This window comes from Nycticebus coucang, chromosome 1 (assembly GCF_027406575.1).
Source record: "Nycticebus coucang isolate mNycCou1 chromosome 1, mNycCou1.pri, whole genome shotgun sequence".
NCBI classification, from domain to species: Eukaryota; Metazoa; Chordata; class Mammalia; order Primates; family Lorisidae; genus Nycticebus; species Nycticebus coucang.
This window is the reverse complement of record NC_069780.1, coordinates 36,219,624-36,240,814: the sequence shown is the minus strand read 5'-3', so window position 1 is coordinate 36,240,814 and position 21,191 is coordinate 36,219,624. Positions and strand designations below refer to the sequence as shown.

At 34.6% G+C, this 21,191-nt stretch overlaps 1 protein-coding gene across 1 annotated transcript in view; it reads left to right on the top strand.

Annotated features, from left to right (window-relative positions):
- COL25A1 (collagen type XXV alpha 1 chain) overlaps positions 1-21,191 on the top strand; it is a 535,414-nt gene that overhangs the window by 441,730 nt on the left and 72,493 nt on the right. The window contains exons 16-18 of the mRNA XM_053564529.1: positions 1,463-1,495; positions 1,933-1,968; positions 6,866-6,910. Coding sequence (XP_053420504.1) covers positions 1,463-1,495; positions 1,933-1,968; positions 6,866-6,910 — 114 coding nt within the window. The remainder of the gene's footprint in view (positions 1-1,462; positions 1,496-1,932; positions 1,969-6,865; positions 6,911-21,191) is intronic.

Sequence of the window (21,191 nt, the reverse complement as noted above, 5' to 3'; positions counted from 1 at the left end):
TCAACAAGCTAATTTACACTTTCTTTCTTCTTCCTAAGCTGCTTTTATATTCCTTCCTAACGGTCTTATTTTGATTTTGATCTTTGCTGACCTGTTTAAAAATTCTTTTAGAGATCTGTTTATTCTTTCCCCCTATATGTACTGAGCATACATAAAGGCTGGGCACTGAATAAAAACAGATACAAATCTACTCCCATGCAGCTGACTTTCTCAGAGGGACAGACGGGAAATAGGCAGGAAACACGATGGACAGAGCATGAGGCTACACGACAAGATGTGTGCGCGCGAGGGGCTATGTCTAGGCAGGTTGGTGAAGGTTGAGGAAAAGCCTCTGAAGCCGAGACTGGAAAAAAGAGAAGATGCCAGCCGCATGAGGTTCAGAGGAACTAGGAGAGGAGGCAGGTGCCCTGTACACAAAGGCCTGAGGCCTGGTATCTGCCTGTTCCTAACGAAAACTGATGAACAGTTTCTGGAAACTAGAACAAGGAGATGGGCCCCAGCCCTCCTTGACTTGAGCATATGTGCAGATGAGACAGCTGAGGAAACCCTGCTATATGCCATCCTCCTGTGGCTGTGCCTATTTTCTTGATGTCTCAGATGACCTTTTCTTTTTCCTTCTAGTGTGTTCATGGGACAGACTAGGGCTAAAAGGAACTTGAAAATCTAGGCCCTTTATTGGCTTCATTTCAGAAATAAGCAACATCCGTGGCTAGCCTCTATATTGTTTTTCCACTAGTTCCTATCTGCCTATTTATGACATATTTGCTTTAGAAATGTAGTCACCCTCTACAAAATCTGGGTGGATTAAAGTGCCTTTTAAAAAACCAGATTCTGTCTGAAAACTTTCTCCCAGAGCTCACATGTGTCTTCCTCACCCACAAGTCATCCATCATCCTGGAGCTTCCCAGTGACCGAGTTACAGTGAAATAAGTATAAAGCTGCAAAAAACGTGCGGGTCGTAATCGGGACAGCGCTTTCTGAGGAAAACAAACTGATCTGTTACGTGGCTTTTCCCACCTCAACATCATTAACCCTTTGACTTCATCAGTTGAACCATGACTTTCTGAAAACCAAAAGGGTCAGGGAACTCCAGTAAATGATAGCTGATGACATTAACAAATTCCAGAAATAAACCCAAAAGTTCCAGATCCCTAAATTATAATTTATTGTATTGTAATGCATTTTTATTATTGTATCAAGGGAAGAGATTTATACATATATACATGTATATTAAGAAATGTAGTCCTTATATATTTTACATTTGAAGTAAACCCATATTTTTAGGAAGTACATTGTTTATCTTGGAAAAGGTTAGTATCTTATGTTGACATTTTGGTACAAAGTCTTATGGAGAATAGTTAGGCCCATTAGTCACGGGTCCCCGTGAGTCAGTAATGGCTTTCTGGGTGTTGGTTTCTTATCTTCATCTTTTGTGGTTTAATCTTCCTGGGTTTCATTTTAGGGTGATCCCGGCTCATCTGCTGCAGGAATTAAGGTAAGGGCAACCTTGCAAACGCAGGGTTAGTACCGCAGGAGTCACAGTTTGGGTGCTTATAGATTTTTCCTTTCCCTTCCCTTATACCAACTTTGATGTTTATCACTTTGTTCCTATTCTCCTGCAATGATCAGCTTCCAAACACAATAGGGAATATTCATGGAAAATCCCGTGAAGGTTTAAGTAAGAGGTCTTGCCTCTTTTCCCTTTCTGATTGATTTTTATGGAAATGTGGATTTAAACATGAGCTATAGGATATTCACTGAAAAAAAAATGTTCCTTTATCTATCTAGTGAGATGTACAGTAACAGAATAAAGTGAATAAAATGCACAGATCCAGAAGGAAGCTGGGGTATCCCTGAGAAATACCCAGAAGCATAGGGTTTTCGAAAATTCCTGTAAGACTGTCCTTTTCATCTTTCATTTTCTTTGGCCAGGGAGAACCTGGAGAATCTGGTCGTCCAGGGCAAAAGGTAACAATATTTCTCTGTCTAATGAGTTCTTACTCTCTATTCATCATATCTACTAGCTACTGCATAATATGAAAACAATTATTGCAAAATGATGCAATTTTTATGCTGTAGGTACAGAGTATAATTTGGTTGTTTTGCATTTTGAAAGGTCTTGATGTTGACCCTAGCAAAATATGCAAACTTAGTATATATAAAAGGGTGTTTTGTGATCAGTTGGGTTGGAATGCCAACTTATCTCGCATGCTTCCTGGTAACTTGCATGTTCTCTATCTTTTAAGAGAAGGAATGAATACTTGCTAACCTATCTCAATAGAGAATGATGCATGGTTCTTTAAAAATTATATTCCTTTTTCTTTTGTTGAAATGCTTCACTGCTGATAATTTTTTATGTGAATCTTATCTACTCGTACCATGAATGTTATATTATAGAAACTAAACTTGTTAACAAACTAAACTAGAGACTAGCCATAACAACTAACCAATCTATGGATACATTAAATATTTTTATGATTTGTGCTTCACTCAGAAATAAGTTAGAAGACATGCAGTGAATATGTTTGGATTCATATTCTCATTTGAGTCTGAGGCAGGAAACAAATGTTACCAGTTTATTGTCTCAGCATCTGGATATCAATGCCCAGTGCAGTCAGATTTTAGATAACAGACATAATGTAGCTAACAAGTAAATGTGAATTCCATATTAAGTTAAATTTCTTAAGATTATGACTCTGCCTTTGTCTAGAGGTAGCTGATATTGTAGAATATAAATGGAAAGATAGAAGTTACCTCATTAACAGAAAAGAGAAGAAAGAATAAATGCCATTAGAGTAGCTGGAACTTGAAGACATAGTAAAATAATGTTCCCACCTTCTTGAAATCATTGCTTTATCTTAAATACTTGGGATGTAAATAATTTTTGAGAAAGTCTTTTACATTCTCTTAACATTTCTCTAAGTTAAAAACAAATTGTTCTTTTGAAACTAAGAGTCTGAGAGTAATGACTCAACTTGTCAAGTTTCAGATAAGTTAAGAATTTTCTAAAAAAGCCTAGCAAACTCGAAACTTTAATTTCTAAGATTTTCTACTGATTCTTCACTTAGGAAATATGGCATTAGTGACATATTTAGAGACACATGGTCTGGTTTGGTTTGGAAAAGTAACCAATCTTCTCGATAACCTAATTTTCAGTCCCTTGGTCTTTAAAACTTAAAGGCTAAATTTAAACTACCCTTGAAATCGATGATTTGCAAAAAAAAAAAAAAGAAAGGAAAGAAATAATTGTCTGCAAGACCATTGTGTCTCTAAAAAAAAGCAAACAAATTTTTTACAATTTTGTATAGTTTCCACTGTTTTCAGAGGAGAATATCCGAATGAATTTTCAATTGTTTAATGAGACATTTGCCTTATCATGATTATTATTTAGCAATGCAGTTGAGTTTCATTCTGAAGTTTCTAGGTTTACACATAAAAACATTGGGTTTATTTTATATTTCATTAAAAATCAGTTTCAAATTATCTTGAGAGAAGGGGTGGATTCATTGAAAGTTCATGACCCAACTGAAAAATACACATATGTGTCCTGACATGAGCATCATATCTTTTCATTACTGTTTACGCCAGATTCTACCCTTTAACACAATCTCACCTTCCCACAATATATCACACCCTTTGCATAATATTGGGATTTGGCAATATTTATCCCAACATTGATTTAAAAGTAAAGTATTTCCTTGCTTGCTGCCTATGTAGATTAGGAAAATGACAAACTGAACTGAGTGCAGAATCAGTTCACAAGATTTTCTATGGCATTTTTGTCACCGTTGCAGAACTGTACTGTGCGTTCGTGGGCACTTATGCTCCTGCATTAGGAACATTCCAGAAAAGTATAGAATATCATGTTACATATAACAATAATGTATCTATGTAAAAACCTCATTGATTAGCTTTCCACTGTGTAGTCTTTTCTAGCCTAAAAGTTTGATACCTGAAGTAATATTCATAATGCATAAATGATTTCATTGGATTTTCTTTCTTTTATAGCCTCAACAGCAAAGTATGTTATTGATATGTGAATTGGAGTATATGTATGTTCACTTAAAGGGTGTATAGATTTATAAATAAGTATTATGTTTCATTGCCTAATTTTTTCCTTACTAATTTCCCCACATCTATTTACATCTTTGTAAATATATACATAAATATATTTTTTTCATTTTAAAGGAATAAAATTACCTGATCCACATCAGAAGAAACTCTCACAATTGAATTTTCTCTAACAGTACAGGGTACTGTAGTGGTACATAGATAAAAACAGTCCTGACTTTGAAGGTCTTCCACAATGGAAAGTGAAAGATGAAAGGGCAAGAAATAAGGTTAAAAGAATAATGTATCTATGTAAAGTTTAGTCTGCTTGGACGAGTATTCTTTGAATACTTGAAATAACAAGCCAATTCTTAATTATGAGCCACATCTGACCTACCAGCTGTGCACAGCCAAGAACTCGACTCAAAGAAGCTCCTAAGCCAAGGAATGGGCAGAATAGAGAACTTACCTAAAAAACTATCTCCTAGCTAGAAGATAAGGTTTAAAAAATAATAAGAAGAAGAAAATAAGATTTTGTAGTATAAAGATAGAGAATTTATATAAGTAGAAGAGTCTTTCTAAAAATGTTGAAATGTTTTACAAAGGGTCACATTAACTATATTACAATCTTTCATTATGTCAACTACATTAAATTAAACAAAAATTTGGAAAGATAAAACTTATAAAAATCCAAGATTATAACACATGAATTTCTGAAATATTTGTTCACTAAAAAATACACTTATGGGCCAGTGGGACAGCTCATGCCTGTAGTCCCAGCTGCTTAGGTGGCAGCAGAAGCAGGAGAATCTCTTGAGTCTGGGAGTTTGAGATTGCAGTGAGTTATGATGATACCCTTGCACTCTAGGTCAAATAACAGAGTAAGAACCTATCTCAGAAAAAATATATATGACTTAATATACATATATACATAAATATACACACATGATGTAGAAAAAAGCCTAAATGTTCAAAGTCTCTGTAAGGATTCAATCTGATTATAAAATATTCCATAATATCTTATAGGTCTTTCTCATTATTAGAAAACATAGATGTCCATGTATGTGTGTGTATAAATACCTTTCTTTAAAGTAGTAATGCTATGCTTTTAATTTGGTGGGATGGAAATGTGTGATGAGTATTTCTGTTGGAAAGTAAGGTTATAACCTATGTTTCCACTAATGTTTCAAATGGGATGTCTCCAAAATGAGTTTTGGGAGACTTTTCTACAACAATACAGAGCTATAGATTTGTCATCAATATGTTTACTTTTACTGGTTGTACATTCTATTGCAATTTATAGTTTTCACAGGGCCTTACGCTTTTTTAAAAAGTAAAAGAGAATTTTTTGGTAAAATATGTATATAAGCCCTTTTACTGGATCTTCTTAAATTTATTTATTAAAGGATGAGAAGGAAACAAAAAAATCAAATGTATAATGTTACATCTATGTAAAATTTAATCTTTTATTAAATTTAATCTTTATTCTTTTAATAGAATAACAAGTTCTTAATTATATTTTCTTCTCTGGCTCAATCTCATTAATTCTTATTGTTCACACTGCAAACTTTCATTTATATTATTTCAAACAAAATAGTTTTTCTTTTGCATTCCTGAAGTATCTTTCACTTAAATCATCAAGAAAGTCATTCTTGTTTTGGTCTAATCAAACAGCTTAAAAGTATGAGAAGTCATTTTACGATACTACAAGAGCATATTATGGCTCTTCATAATTTGAAAATAATCCTTTAATTCCATTAAAGTTGGAATGTCTGGTTGTTCTTAGTAGATTCTCCTTGGAATGAGGATTGTTAAAGCATTTAGATTAAAAGAAATATTTTTTTTTCTACCATTTCACTGTTAGCTTGGTGCTCCTATCTCTTCCATTATAGTGTCTCACTGACTGACCATCATGAAATGGTATGATCCTTTAACCTTCGTGCTTTTTCCACAAATAATAATCACTTCAATCCAACAGAGAAGACTTTTTATTTTCTCCTGAGATTCCCGTATACATTTTCAGTAGAATTCAGGAGATTGTCTAAACAACATAACCTCTTCTCACCATTCTTTGCGCTTAAAATAATGTAGACAATTCTGTGAAAATGAGAAGGTTAAGCTTGACTCCACTGTGTTCACCCAAATGTATGGCTTAATCTCAGACCTGTATTCAGGAACAGCTGTGTGGTCCCATAAGCCCTAAGCTGCTAAGCACTGTTGCCCAGATTCAATAATTGTCAGAAATACAGGCTGGAGTTAAGTATAATCTTAACCATTGATTTATCTTCTCATCATTCAGGAATGGAAAGGAAAGCTTACTACACTTTTGAGTGAGCAAAACTTTTAATGTATTTTGCCTTAATGTGACCATCTGTTCATACAGCCAACTCTTGATTATCTGAGGTGAGAGAGTATTGCAATAGGAAGCATTGTTGAAATGCACACATAATTCTTATTTCAGTAAATATCTTCAACCTCTCCAACAAATTATTTACCCAAGGAATAGTCAAATAGGGGAGTTTTTCCCTCCTTTTTTACTCCTCTTTGTTGCCTTTTGATAGAGATGTCAATGGGCAGTGAACAGGCAGAAAGAGAGAGAAAATCCTAAAAAAATCTACAAATTAGTCAATCAACTCCTGAATCAAGAGTTGACTGAATTGTATGATTTCACCAAACTTTTTGCAAGTAGACCATTTTTTGAAAGAAATATTTCTATATACAGAAAGTATTAAGCTAGGAACATTTGCCTTGTTTTTCTCCAGACTTGTGACTGAGTGAAAACCACTCTATAACGCTATGTGATTTTCCTGTGTAGGGTGAACCAGGGCTTCCTGGGCTTCCTGGACTTCCGGGGATAAAGGTAAATACTGTACTGACAGTCTTGGCTTCATAGAACTGTAATTATGAGATTCACTCAATCAAAGGAAAATAGGAAAAAATGAAAAGTAAAAATATAATGCTGTTCTTTAAATGCCCTCCAACCATCCCAGTGGACTAAATTTTGTTAGTTACCAATTAAGTACAGATATTGCTAAAATTTGCCAGAAGTATCTGGACTGTATATTCTGCTATTTATCTTGCTATGCCCCTTAAATAAATGTAAATGCCACTTAATTCAAAGTCATTGGAATTTGTTAACGTCTAGAATGTTTCTTTACCTTTGCATTTTGATTTTATCCTTACGACCCCATCAGACTTTGAACAGAATTAGTCTTAACATCCCCATAAATCTAACATTAAGCAGCTGTTTTTGTGATTCACCCATTATAATAATCCCTCCAAAGCGTTTGTACTTCCACTTCCTGCAAAGTACAAATATCATATCACTAAAATATTTTGACCCAACCCATAGACTGTCCCTATAAACTTTACAAGTATCTTTTGAAATAATTGCTCAAAGCTTCCTTTGAATCATTGTTTTAAATGATTTTAAACCACTTAAAAAAGTGAAAAGCATTTTGAAAATTTGTTAAAATATTTTTCACATGGCAACTGATAGGGCTTACAGTGACACTGCCCAAGCTGTAGTTTCTCCTGGAAAACCGGCTTCTTTCTAAAAATGTTTATATATTCTAGAAGTACTTGATAGGATAGAATTACACAAATGCATTTTTCCATACATCATTGTCATCGAAGTTTTCAATCAATCTCCATCATGTATTAGTCTATTATAAAATTAATATTTCTACTTCAAGTGTGTGTTATGATACTGTTTTATAAAGGTTCTGCTTCGACTGTGAGTTATATGAAATAATTTGATTTTAAAATAGATATGTTAAATTACTGAGTTCCCAGAGATCACGCGGCATCCTAGTAATACTTTATGAATATATTTGGTATAATTATTAAACATGACAACTCTGTCCTTAGGTTGGCACTCAGAAATTTTTGTTCTGCCTTTTTGTTTGATGTTTCCAGATCAGTATCATAAAAGTTCTTTTTAGTATATTTACTAAATATGTCCTTTTAGTATATTTTTAGTCTTTGGTATCTTTGGTGAAAAAGTCCACTCTGCAGCAATAATTTACTAATGAGTCAAAGTCACTTTTCATATCACTTGAAAATTAGCAAAAATAACTTCATAAATTAATACATGGTTTCATATTATAGAGTTGAATTATGGCAGTTTCTTAGTAACTTCTACACATTTTTTAAAAAGATAGCTTTTTATAAAAGATTAGGAGATCATAAAATTTTAAAACGAATTTAAGAAAATGATATTCAGCATTAATTGAGTGTAAAAAGAAGTTGGTAGCATTAGAAATAAGCAGCGAGGCATTTTAAAAAGAAAAGGGCATTTGGAAGAGCTAGGGCAGAGTTTCTTCAGCAAATTCTTATAGGTTGGCAGAGCTGTACTGCCAGCACATCTCACGGGAACCTCAGTGCTTTGAAATCCAATTGGTTTTTCTCCTGAGCTTGACACACTACTTTTTTTTTAATTTATTTATTTTTATTGTTAAATGATAGCTGTGTACATTAGGGCAATCAAGGGGTACAATGTGTGGGCTTCATATACAATCTGAAATATTCTCATCAAACTGTTCAACGTAGCTACCTTCATGGCATTTTCTTTTTTTTTTAATTTATTTATTTTTATTGTTAAATCTTATCTGTGTACATTAGTGCAATCAAGGGGTACAAGGTGCGGGTTTCATATACAATCTGAAATATTCTCATCAAACTGTTCAATGTAGCCTTCATGGCATTTTCTTAGTTATTGTATATAGACATTTGTATTCTGCCTTTAGTAAGTTTCGCCTGTACCTATTCTAAGATGCACCATAGATGTGGCCCCACCTATTACCCTCCCTCCACCAAAACCTCCCCCCTCCCTTCCCCTTCCTTGGCCCTTTCCCCATAGTCTTGTGCTATAGTTGGGTTATAGCCTTCATGTGAAAGCTATAATTTAGCTTCATAGTAGGGCTGAGTACATTGGATACTTTTTCTTCCATTCCTGAGATACTTTGCTAAGAAGAATATGTTCCAGCTCCATCCATGTAAACATGAAAGAGGTAAAGTCTCCATCTTTCTTTAAGGCTGCATAATATTCCATGATATACATGTACCACAATTTGCTAGTCCATTCGTGGGTCGATGGACACTTGGATTTCTTCCATGACTTAGCAATTATGAATTGGGCTACAATAAACATTCTGGTGCAGATGTCTTTGTTATATTGTGACTTTTGGTCTTCTGGGTATAAACCTAGTAAAGGAATTATAGGATCGAATGGCAGGTCTATTTTTAGGTCTCTAAGTATTCTCCAAACATCCTTCCAGAAGGAACGTATTAGTGTGCATTCCCACCAGCAGTGTAAAAGTGTGCCCTTTGCTCCACATTCACGCCAACATCTCTGGTTTTAGGATTTTGTTATGTGGGCTACTCTTACTGGGGTTAGGTAAACTGGGGTAAACTTAGTAAACTGGGGTTTACTAAGTAGTTTTGATTTGCATTTCTCTGATGATTAAGGATGATGAGCTTTTTTTCATGTGTCTCTAGATTGTGTGTCTGTCTTCTTTAGAGAAGTTTCTCTTCAAGTCCCTTGCCCACCCTGAGATGGGGTCACGGGTTCTTTTCTTGCTAATACGTTTGAGTTCTCTGTGGATTCTGGTTGTTAGACCTTTATCGGAGGTATAACCTGCAAATATTTTCTCCCATTCTGAGGGCTGTGTGCTTGTTTTACTTACAATGTTCTTGGCTGTGCAGAAGCTTTTTAGTTTGATCAGGTCCCAGTAGTGTATTTTTGATACTGCTTCAATTGCCTGGGGAGTCCTCCTCATAAAATACTCACCCAGGCCGATTCCTTCAAGAGTTTTCCCTGCACTTTCTTCAAGTATTTTTATAGTTTCATGTCTTAAGTTTAAATCTTTTATCCAGTGAGAGTCTATCTTAGTTAATGGTGAAAGATGTGGGTCCAGTTTCAGTCTTTTACAGGTTGCCAGCCAGTTTACCCAGCACCATTTGTTAAATAGGGAATCTTTTCCCCACTGTATGTTTTTAATTGGCTTGTCAAAGATCAAATTAATGGTAAGTAGCTGGATTCATCTCTTGGTTCTCCATTCTGTTCCAGACATCTACTTCTCTGCTTTTGTGCCAGTACCATGCTGTTTTGATCACTATCAATTTATAGTATAGACTCAGATCTGGTAGTGTGATTCCTCCTGCAATGTTTTTATTGCTGAGTAATGTTTTGGCTATTTGAGGTTTTTCCTGATTCCATATAAAATGAAGTATTATTTTTTCACGATCTTTAAAATATGACAATGGAGCTTTAATAGGAATTGCATTAAAATTATATATTGCTTTGGGTAGTATGGACATTTAACAATGTTGATTCTTCCCAGCCATAAGCATGGTATGTTTTTCCATCTGTTAACGTCTTCAGCTATTTCTTTTCTTAAAGTTTCATAGTTCTCTTTGTATAGATCTTTCACATCCTTTGTTAGGTATACTCCCAAATATTTCATCTTCTTTGGTACTACTGTGAAAGGAATAGAGTCCTTGACTGTTTTTTCAGCTTGGTTATTGTTGGTATATATAAAGGCTACAGATTTATGGGTGTTGATTTTGTAGCCTGAGACATTGCTGTATTCCTTGATCACTTCTAAAAGTTTTGTAGTAGAATCCCTAGTGTTTTTCATATATACGATCATATCATCTGCGAAGAGTGAAAGTTTGATCTCTTCTGACCCTATGTGGATACCCTTGATCGCCTTTTCTTCCCTAATTGCAGTGGCTGAACTTCCATTACAATGTTAAAGAGCAATGGAGACAATGGGCAACCTTGCCTGGTTCCTGATCTAAGTGGAAATGTTTTCAGTTTAACTCCATTCAATACAATATTGGCTGTGGGTTTGCTATAGATGGCCTCTATTAGTTTAAGAAATGTCCCTTCTATACCAATTTTCTTAAGTGCTCTGATCATAAAGGGATGCTGGATATTATCAAAAGCTTTTTCTGCATCAATTGAAAGAATCATATGGTCCTTATTTTTTAGTTTGTTTATGTGTTGAATTACATTTATAGATTTATGTATATTGAACCAGCCTTGAGACCCTGGGATAAATCCCACTTGGTCATGATGTATAATTTTTTTGATGTGTTGTTGGATTCTGTTTGTTAGGATCTTATTGAGTATTTTAGCATCAATATTCATTAGTGATATTGGTCTATAATTTTCTTTTCTTGTTGGGTCTTTCCCTGGTTTGGGGATCAAGGTGATGTTTGCTTCGTAGAATGTGTTGGGTAATATTCCTTCTTTTTCTATATTTTGGAAGAAGTTTAGTAGTATAGGTACTAGTTCATCTTTAAAGGTTTGGTAGAATTCTGATGTAAAGCTATTTGGTCTGACACACTTTCTTAGTAGAGAAAGGAATTGGAACTGGTACTTTCTCCCCAAAGCAAAAACAAGTAACAGTTTCAATTGCTACTGTATGTTATCATTACACTACTTTAACCTTATGTTCTCTACCATGAAAAATACCCCACTGGACCGTTGGCATTTGCCTAGTCATCTGTGGACTAGCTGAATATTTTGAACTTTTTGAGATTGGAAGGGATGTTAATGATCTGCCACCTTTAGTAAATGCTTTTATTCCTGCAGTCATCGTAAATCGCCAAATGTATTTTGTCAAGGTCATATAGCTCTGATGTTTTCTTTTGTTTTTCTATCCCTGATTAGTAACTTGTGTGAAAAGAAGCTATCAATTGACAAAAACCCTTTTCATTGTTCACTAGAAATACTTTTCTATGTAATTGTCGAGCACTATTGGGTATCTATCCCGTATTTGATTCAAATCCTAGGTTCTATTTTCAGTCTAATAAGCTTTGTCATCTCCCAGGATATGGGAGCTATGCTTTCTTGAAAAGTAGTGGGTAATCAGTATAAATAATTAATTTTTTAAAGGAGATGATTTAAAGACTTCTCATAGTCATTAGTAGTCATTAGATATTTCTCAATATAGAGTTAAGAGTTTATAACTGTATGATATAGTTTCATTACCTGGCAATGTTCTTTATTCCTTTGATTTACCTTCCTTCTATTAGGTAGCCATGATTTCATAGTTTGAATGAGTAACAGTAGTTAAGGGATGAAGCCACCATTCATGGAGAAAGAATGTGTGGGGGCAAGAACATTAGTCACAATCTTCCTAGACCTGTGTGTTTGCTTATGCTTTGGAAATGCTTCCTGTTGCTATTCGTCTCCTCCTTATCTGCTGGTACGACAGAGAGCATGCAAATGCCATCTGTTATTTCCAAGACTTTGAGGACACCAGTCATGACATACCGGGAAGCTTTGATTCCCCACCTGTTGCTCTCGGGGAATGGCTGGAAACTTAATGAGCATCCACATGCCTTCCATAGCGCTCAGGAAATGAGCAAAGTACCTAAATACAGACAGCAGGCTCTCTATCTGTCACCTCAAGGTCCCACTCAGAGAAAAGTGCTAATACCTTAAGCATACATAATAAAAGTCACTAAGAACAGGTATAACAATTTCAAACTACTCATAAGCTTCCTGCAGAAGTCTCTGAAAGTCCTCTCACCATGGGGAAGACATTTGGAATTTCTATTTCATGCATTCATGGTTTGTGTAGTGCCAAGATGTTCAATGGGGGAAATTAAATTATGTACAATGTACCGTGCATACATTGATCTTCTGGAACACGATTTGAGCTCAGAAAATTGGTTTTTTAAACAAGCCTTCAAATATTTTTAATGGGTAAGATTATTATAACCAGCTTTTGGATATCACATAAAAGGGTAAGACTCAAAGTTACTGTTTCTTAAAATTTTTCTCCATATATTTATTTTGGAAAATGAAAATGCATTACTTACCCCCTTCTTCATTTATATTGCCCTAGTGTTTAAGCAGTATAAAGCAGTCACTTTAGAAGAGATCCCAGTGTGTTCTACCCCCATCGGCGTTAACAATAAGGGGCAAGTTTTATAATTTCTCTGTGCTTCAGTTTCCTCATAAAATGGGCATTATCTGAACATAACTCAAGGGTTGTTGTGAGAATTAAATAAATTAATATATATATGGCTCCTAAAATATTGCAAAGCATATAGTTAGTGCTATGTGAATTTTGGCTATCATAATTTCTTTCTCTTAGGGCAGCTCAGAATATCAGAAACATAGGTTACACACCTCTCCTGTGTGGTTTTCCCTCATGAGAGCAATTTTAACCTGTAGAACATAAAGCTTCATATGCTCCACAGAGAGCGTGCAAATAGATCTAAATTCTGAAGACTCCTTTGCAGCGATAGGTGTATGTTACCTTTAAGAGCAGTAAGATAACCTGCTTTTTCTTGAAACGTGACACCACACTGTATCCCTTTTCTGAAATGTATTTCCAGCACTACAAATGAAGGAGCACAATTTTCTGAGTATAAGACATGGCACTATTGAAGTTCTCCTGCCTGACACTGTTCACAGGAAAAGCTAAAAGAAAATATGACATGCAATGATGGAAATTCTCAGGCCTCACTCAGAGTTGCCTAACCCAGGAGATTTTTCATGAATACGATTTTCAGTGCTTCCTTTCCCCTTTCAGTATATCACCAGTTTCTCTAACCATATTCACAAAGTAAATTAGAAAAAAATAGCAGAGTAAAGGAAACACAATATGGTAAAAATTACTTCAAATCATTTAGGTGGCAAAGAAATTTTCGCAGTATAGCTCGTTTCAAAGCTTGATGTTTTTGTTCTGGCTTCCACATTACCAAAAATTGGACATTCAGATCACGAACTTAAGAACCGTGTGGGTATGAGACAGTCACTAACTCTTTATGCCTCATCATATGAAATCACCCGTGACACTAAATCATACAAAGACTAATTTTTACAGGTGGCAGAAACATTTGCTTTGGCATTCTTAGGATTAAGTATAGTGTTCAGTAATCTAATAGAAACATATCTTCTAAATCCTCTAGAGATGAGGTTTCTTTCCTCAGAGACATCAAATCACATTTTAAAAATAGCAGAACAAAGCTTTTGGAAGTAGTATAGGATGTGAAATGAATTCCTAAAAGAAAAAAAGAAAAAGGAGAAATACTGATTGAAAGAATAACATTGTGTTATTGTTACTTATAATTATTTCCTGCTTGCCCAAAGTCCATCTGAGAAGTTGAGTAATTTGAGCCCAATTAGGCAACTCATATAACCAGAACTCAGAGATTTTCAGCAGCCATAATGAAATCTCCAATAAATACAATGAATGTGCTTTCATGATGTGATCCCGTTAGAAGAAAAAAAAAAAAAAAGAAAGAAATCAGAAAGGTATGTTTTCTGGATTTGAAATAAACCTGCTATTGTAGTTCATTTTCATCAGAGCCACCAAGATGCTTAATTTATACTCAAATTTGATCCTTAGGGAAATAAGTGTTTTGGGGGCAGACTATACTTTCTCATTCTTTTTTCCCCTCTATAATTTTACAAATCAGTCATTACCAGAACTGGCTGGCTGGAGATTCTTATTACAACAAATGTTCTTTCTGTAATCCTCACAACCAAGTATCATGTTGACTTGAATTCTAATTAGCCTTCAAGTAGTAAGAATATTGTATGGCTAATGCATTCAGTGTCAAGACACGCTAATCAAAATTATTGGTGATGCTTTTAGCACCCAGGCAAATCAGCACATATTTTTCAAGCCCCGTTGTACTATTTATTGAGCAATGAAAATTGAATCTGCTTGGGGGTAATAAATTCATGGAAACCATGACTTGGTTTACGCTGCATATTAGAGGTTTTTTAGAAAGGCTGAAAAATAACATTTTTTACTTGTTTAATTAATAATGACTTATAAAAATAAAGCAAATAGCAATAAATGAAAAACCAGAGATTTTTCTATGGGCAAAAGCTAATCAGTTAGGACTTTCTGGCTACCATTCCAATTTAATGCATGGCATATCAGAAAGTTTATAGGGAAACATCTGGTGAGCTCTGTCTGTATAAATAAGGTTATCCCTTGTTTTCGTACCTTGAATAATCCAGCTAAGCATTCGTTGATTCTTCTCATCGTTATGTAAATTCGACAAGAGTATTAAGTAAACTGTTCCATGACCATTGAGAAGATAAAATAAGGTCATTTAAAATACTTTCCTGCAATATATTAAATGTAGGTTTGAAGAAAAATTATGTAAGATTTATTATAGAATTCTAAGACTTAATGAGGCCTTTGGTGGCTGTCGTTTGATTTTGTAAGTATCATGTTGCTAAGAATTTCTCAGCTTCGCCTTGTCAGGTTTTTTTTGCTCTTGTGGTTGCTAAAGATGGTAGTTGTTTCTGTGGTTATTTTGTTTGTTAGTTTTAGGGGTTTTGGTCAGAAGACCTTGAATTTAAGTTGATTTCTCAATAGACTGTTTGCTAGACTACAAATAATAGCAAATGAGTTGAAGAAGCCTGGCTTCAGTCAAAACTTATATCTTTGAGCTATCTTCTTTTTATCCTTTACAGGATGAGGAGGAGCCATTTTTCTATAGCTGAATCTTCTGTAGTTTGCTTTATTTCTATGTGTACATATTGCCAATTTACAAAAGAAAGGGGAAAGGAGAAAAGGAGAGAGAGACTTAATATTGACACCCTAATCCATGATGGATATTTTTGTTTGGTATAAAAACAGGATAATTATCAAATATAGCACGTCAGTTATGATAGCTTATAATCACTGAGCTTAACACTACAAGACTGAAGTGCAGCCACCCTTATGGTTAACTGGTTGGAAAGATCAATGTGAAGACACACTTCTGATTTCAGCTGTAGTTTTTCTCCACAGACTTCATTCTTTTATGTGCTCTGGTTATTCTAAGCTTTTATTCTAATTGGCAGCCTATGTCAGATTTTCAAATAGGTCTGCTTGCTGCTGTCCCAGTAGTATATCATCCAGCCTATATAGTACTTTATCCTGAATGAGCAGCATCACTTCTGCCCTCCCTGAACCCTGGTTGAATTGCTAAAACCAAAGCTGCTCACCTTTTCTGCCAACTCCGTATAGGGAAATATGTTGTTATGGTCTTGAGACCTGGTTTGATTTTTTAACTCAATGATGATGAGCTAATTAATTAATTTTAGAGATAGCCAAAGGATAACTCTTATGAAAGAACTTGGGGAAAAATCAGATGCAATATGCAGGAAAAGACCAAATTTGTCTTCATTTTGGAATTTAATGCTGCATTAGTCCATCTTACAATAACACCAGCAGAGCTAAACCATCTATTTCTCGGACAGCTCATTTACTCACTGGTTAGCATGTGGCTTGAGAAGCAGAATAGGGTGTCAGCTATGAATTATGTTCTAGTGATGAAAATTTTGGATTATATTAAGGACTCTGATAAATAGTGTTATAGTCTTATCCCCAGCTTTGATTAAATCGTGGTTCTGTACTTATTTTAAAGGTTAGATAATATGTTGTTTAGATTTTACTGTTTATCTCAGAAGTAAATCTAGTCTGGAGATTTCCAGAACCAATAAAAACCAACAAGATAAAACAATGTAAATAAAAATAACAGATTACATCTGGATTTAATTGTCATGGTAATGGAGAGGGTAACAAAAATTATTCAGGTACCTGTTCCCCGCCATTCCTCTCTCCCCTCTTGTCTGCCTTCCTTTTTCTCCTTTCCGCCCTGCATTCTTTCCCCATCCTTCTCTTTCCTCTTTTTCTTTCCTCTTTCTTTTTAGCTGGGCACTGATTTTGCAAGAAATGACTTATTTTAAGACTTGTTGGTTGGTTGCTGTCACTTCATTCCCTTCTGCACGATCATCAGTGCCATTGGAGAAACCCAGTTAACTTTGTCATCTTGAGCTCACTGATGACAAAAATGAAAACCTAAAATCCTAACTCACTTGAGATGGTGATGAGAAGATAGGATGGAGAATGTGAAATGTGTATATGTGAAATGAGAAAAGAAATGTGTGTGTGTCTGGGGCATGTATGCGTGTGTATAGGATATTTTAAAGAAAGTAATTTTAGAGCAGAGTAGCTGAAATAATTGGTGTTCCTCTCAACTTAGTGTTAGGCTACTACCTAGTGCCCTCATATATCCAGGAAAGTAGATGTTTAAGATCTCTGCCTTTCCCCCATTTTCCTTAGACATTTTTATTATTTTTTTTTTTAAAAACACTAAGAGATCATTAACTTAAAAGGTTAATGGTTTGGGAAAATGTCCTATTTTATTGTTTTCACTTCATTGGGAGAGCTGTTTTACTTACTGTTTGCCTGTTCAAATGCTTATTTCTCTGATGATGATAACCACCACCTGCCCTTTTCAAATGATGTCTGCTTTATGTTCCCATATTATGTCTAAAGTAGCTCCTTGAAGTTATGATTCAGATTTTCTAATTTTGGTAATTGCCTAGTAAAAAAGAAAAAAGGAGGGGGACCTCTGGATTTATTTTTTCCTTTATTAAAAGTAATGTAAGAGCTTAATTCCATTACAGTTCAAATTTCCTCCCCCACTTTGTCTTCTCAGACAAGTAAGTGAATAATTTTCAATTTAGCATTCTCCTATTTCTCATTGATTAAAGATTAAAAATGCAAAACATCTGAGAGAATCATTATATATTTCCCATATAGTTATTTCTTCTATTTGTTGCCCTGAAAATGTATATAAGCTTGTTTTCGTGTAGTCTGATTTACTCCAAAGATGATTGCCTAAAAGTATTTTGCTACATCTTCCTACCTTTTCCCCCAGACTCAGACTCTTCCCTCTATCTTGGTTAATAAGAATTGTTAACAGTTCTGACTATAGTAGAATAGACACTTGCTTACTTTTTTATTACAAGAAAGTATTTCTATAACTTTAGGTTATCATTATTGCCTTTTCCTAGACATTTAGAAGATTCTAGAACCTTTAAACTGTGTATCAGTCCTTCTCAAAGAAGAAAGACTCCCCCATATTAAGAGTACTCATTTTTTTTTACATACTTTGTTTTTGTACAGTTAAGTCAGTTATACACATAAGTGTGCCTTTCACCTAGGTAATGTGCACTGTACTTAATAAGTGTGAATTTACCCACCTCCTCTTCAGCCCTCCCCAGCTTGATTTTCACTGAGACTTATTTTCATATGTGCTCTTAAGTTTTGAGAAGTTAGTTTCAATTTGGTATTGAGTATTCTCAATTTTTAAGATGTTTCACTTAAAAGAATGATTTCCAGAATGATTTCCACAAAAGATATCAGATCACCATTTTTTTATGACTGTGTAGCATCCCATAGTATGCATATATCACATTTTATTGATCCATTCATGTATTGGTGGGCACCTGGGTTGTTTTCACGTCTTTGCAATTGTGAATTGTGCTGCTGTGAACATTCAAGTGCAGGTATCTTTTTTATAAAATGACCTTTTTTCTTTTGGGTGTATATACCCAGCCGTGGGATTGCTGAATCAAATGGTAGGCCTACTTTAAGTTCTTTGACATATCTCCATATAATTTTCCATAGAATTTGCACTAGGTTGCAGGCCCAGGCCCACCAACAGTGTATAAGAGTTCCTTCCTCTCCACATCTATGCCAGCATCTTTTTGGGACTTTTTCATATGAGCCATTCTCATTGATGTTAGGTGGTATTCATTGTGGTTTTGACTTTCATTTCCCTAATGATCAGAGACATTGAGCTTATTTTCATGAGTTTGTTAGCCATTAGTATAGCTTCATTTGAATAGTTTGTGCCCTTTTGCCTACTTTTTTTTTTTAAACTTTAACTGTTACATTTGTTTCAAAATGCCAGACACACAGAGGCAAACATAATCACTTCAAATGCATCCATTCTGAGGAGTACAAAGCCAAAAGGTGATTAGCAAAAGAAGTAACATCCATGAACCATGTCATTCAGTGTTTTTAATATATATCAATAGATTCTACTGCTTCACAACATATTTTCATGATGGGACAATGCTTCCCTTATTCATATTTATTTATATTTGTTTATGGATTCTTTTATAATTTTAATACATCCAATAAAATAAATTATTAACAATGAAATAATAAAATTAAGACCATGAAGGCAAAAACTAAGATTATGAACTTTACATACACTTAACATCTGTCTAAGTATCATTTCCAATAGAGTCAGTAGGTGAGATTTTCTTTTGTTTTGGACCGCTCAATTTCAAACATATTATTCATCATCTGGGATTTCTTAATGATGGTAACCAGTCATCAATATTGGTCCAAGCTTGGGCCTCATGCAATGTTTTATATAATCACCTATTTATCATTCATTCATGGTTGGCTTTCTTGAAGTATACTAAGGCCATCTTATTAATATATGTAGTATCCTCTATAGTCACGTTGGTCTCTATGCTCACAGCACATAGACACAATCATAGAGTTCATCACTACACGGAAGAGTGCTTAAATCAATTTGGGAATAGCCATTAGGAATCTTTGTCACAACCCTTAGAGACAGCCATAGAGCTTGAGGTCATGGCACAGTGCTCACAACAGATTGGGGCATACATTCTCACCTTATTCCATACCCACATAAGTAACCACCAAAACGATCATCAGTGGAAAGTGATTAAATCAGCCCTGATACACATATATAATTAGGTTTCTATATATTTTTTTCAAAAAGATAATAACCAAGATCTTTCTCACTAGAGAATGATTGGATTATTGTATGTCCATTTTCCCATGATGATGACGAATAGGAATCTTTTTTGCCTACTTTTAAAAGGGGTTGCTTGGTTGTTTCTTGCTAATTTGCTTGAGTTCTTTATAGATTCCGATTATCAGTCCTTTACCAGATGTATAGTATGTGAATATTTTCTCCCATTCTGTGGGTTGTCTATTTGCTTTTGGTTGTTTTCTTGGCTATGCAGCTTTTTCATTTGATCAGGTCCCATTTATTTATTTTTGTTGTTGCTGTGATTGCTTTGGGGGTCTTCTTTATGAATTCTTTGCCTTGGCTGACAACTCTAAGAGTTTTTCCAACCTTTTCTTCTAGGATTCTCAGTTTCCTAAATTTAAGTCTTTTGTCCGTAGTGAGTTAATTTTTGTGAGTGGTAAAAGGTGCATACAGTCTTTTACATGTGATATCCAGTTTTCCCAGCACCATTTAGGGATTCTTTTCCCTAGTATATGATTTTTATCTGTTTTGTTAAAAATTAGATGGTAGTATAAGCATGATTTCATGTCTGGGTTCTCTGTTCTGATCCATAGGTCTGTGTCTCTGTTTTTGTCCCAGTACCATGCTGCTTTGGTCACTCTGGCTTTGAAGTCTGTTAAAATGATGCTTCCTGCTTTGTTCTTATTATGTAAGGTTGCCTTGGTTATTTGGGGTTTTTTATGGTTCCATATGAAGCACAGATCTATTTTTCTAGATCTGCAAACAATGACAGTGGTATTTTTATGGGAATTGTATTGAATCTATAAAAGACTTTAAGTAGTATAGACATTCTAACAATGTTGCTTCTATTGATCCGTGAGCATAGTCTATTTTTTCATCTGTTTACATCCTCTGCAGTTTCTTCCTGAGTGTTTAATAATTCTCTCTCTTTTACCTACCTTGTTAACAATACTCCTAGATATTTTATTTTCTTTGTTGCTACCAAGAAAGTTATTGTGTCTTTAATTTGATTCTCATCTTGACTGTTGTTGGCATACATGAAAGCTACTGATTTGTGTACATTGATTTTGTCACTTGAGACTTTACTGAATTTATTTATCAATTCCAATAAAACATTTTTAAGGGTTCATTTATTTAGGGAAATTTAATAGGTATGACCATTTTCCTCTTTTCCTTTCTTAAGGGAAGAAAACTCATTCTTAGGAAATCTGTCATTTCTCTGTCTTACATAGTTTGTACGTTTGAAATGTCTTTTGGTTTTGCAGTTCTCACTGCTCTAGAAGATAGATGTTGCCCAGAGATAATGATATACTCATATGAGGCAATTTAGGGTTACTTCTTAGGAGAAGTTGAAGAAGTCTTGAATGTAGCCCCAGGCAGGTTGAAAGGTGATGAGAAGTCACCTTGAATACTACCAATTAGGTTACAGAGATTGTAATACTACTACTAATAATATTAATAATAGCTAAATCTTTAAGCCTATAAGATAAGGTAAACAATAATAACAAGCATATAGTGCGTATACTTTATTCTAGAGAGAGAGCTAAGTGCTTTGCTTGCCT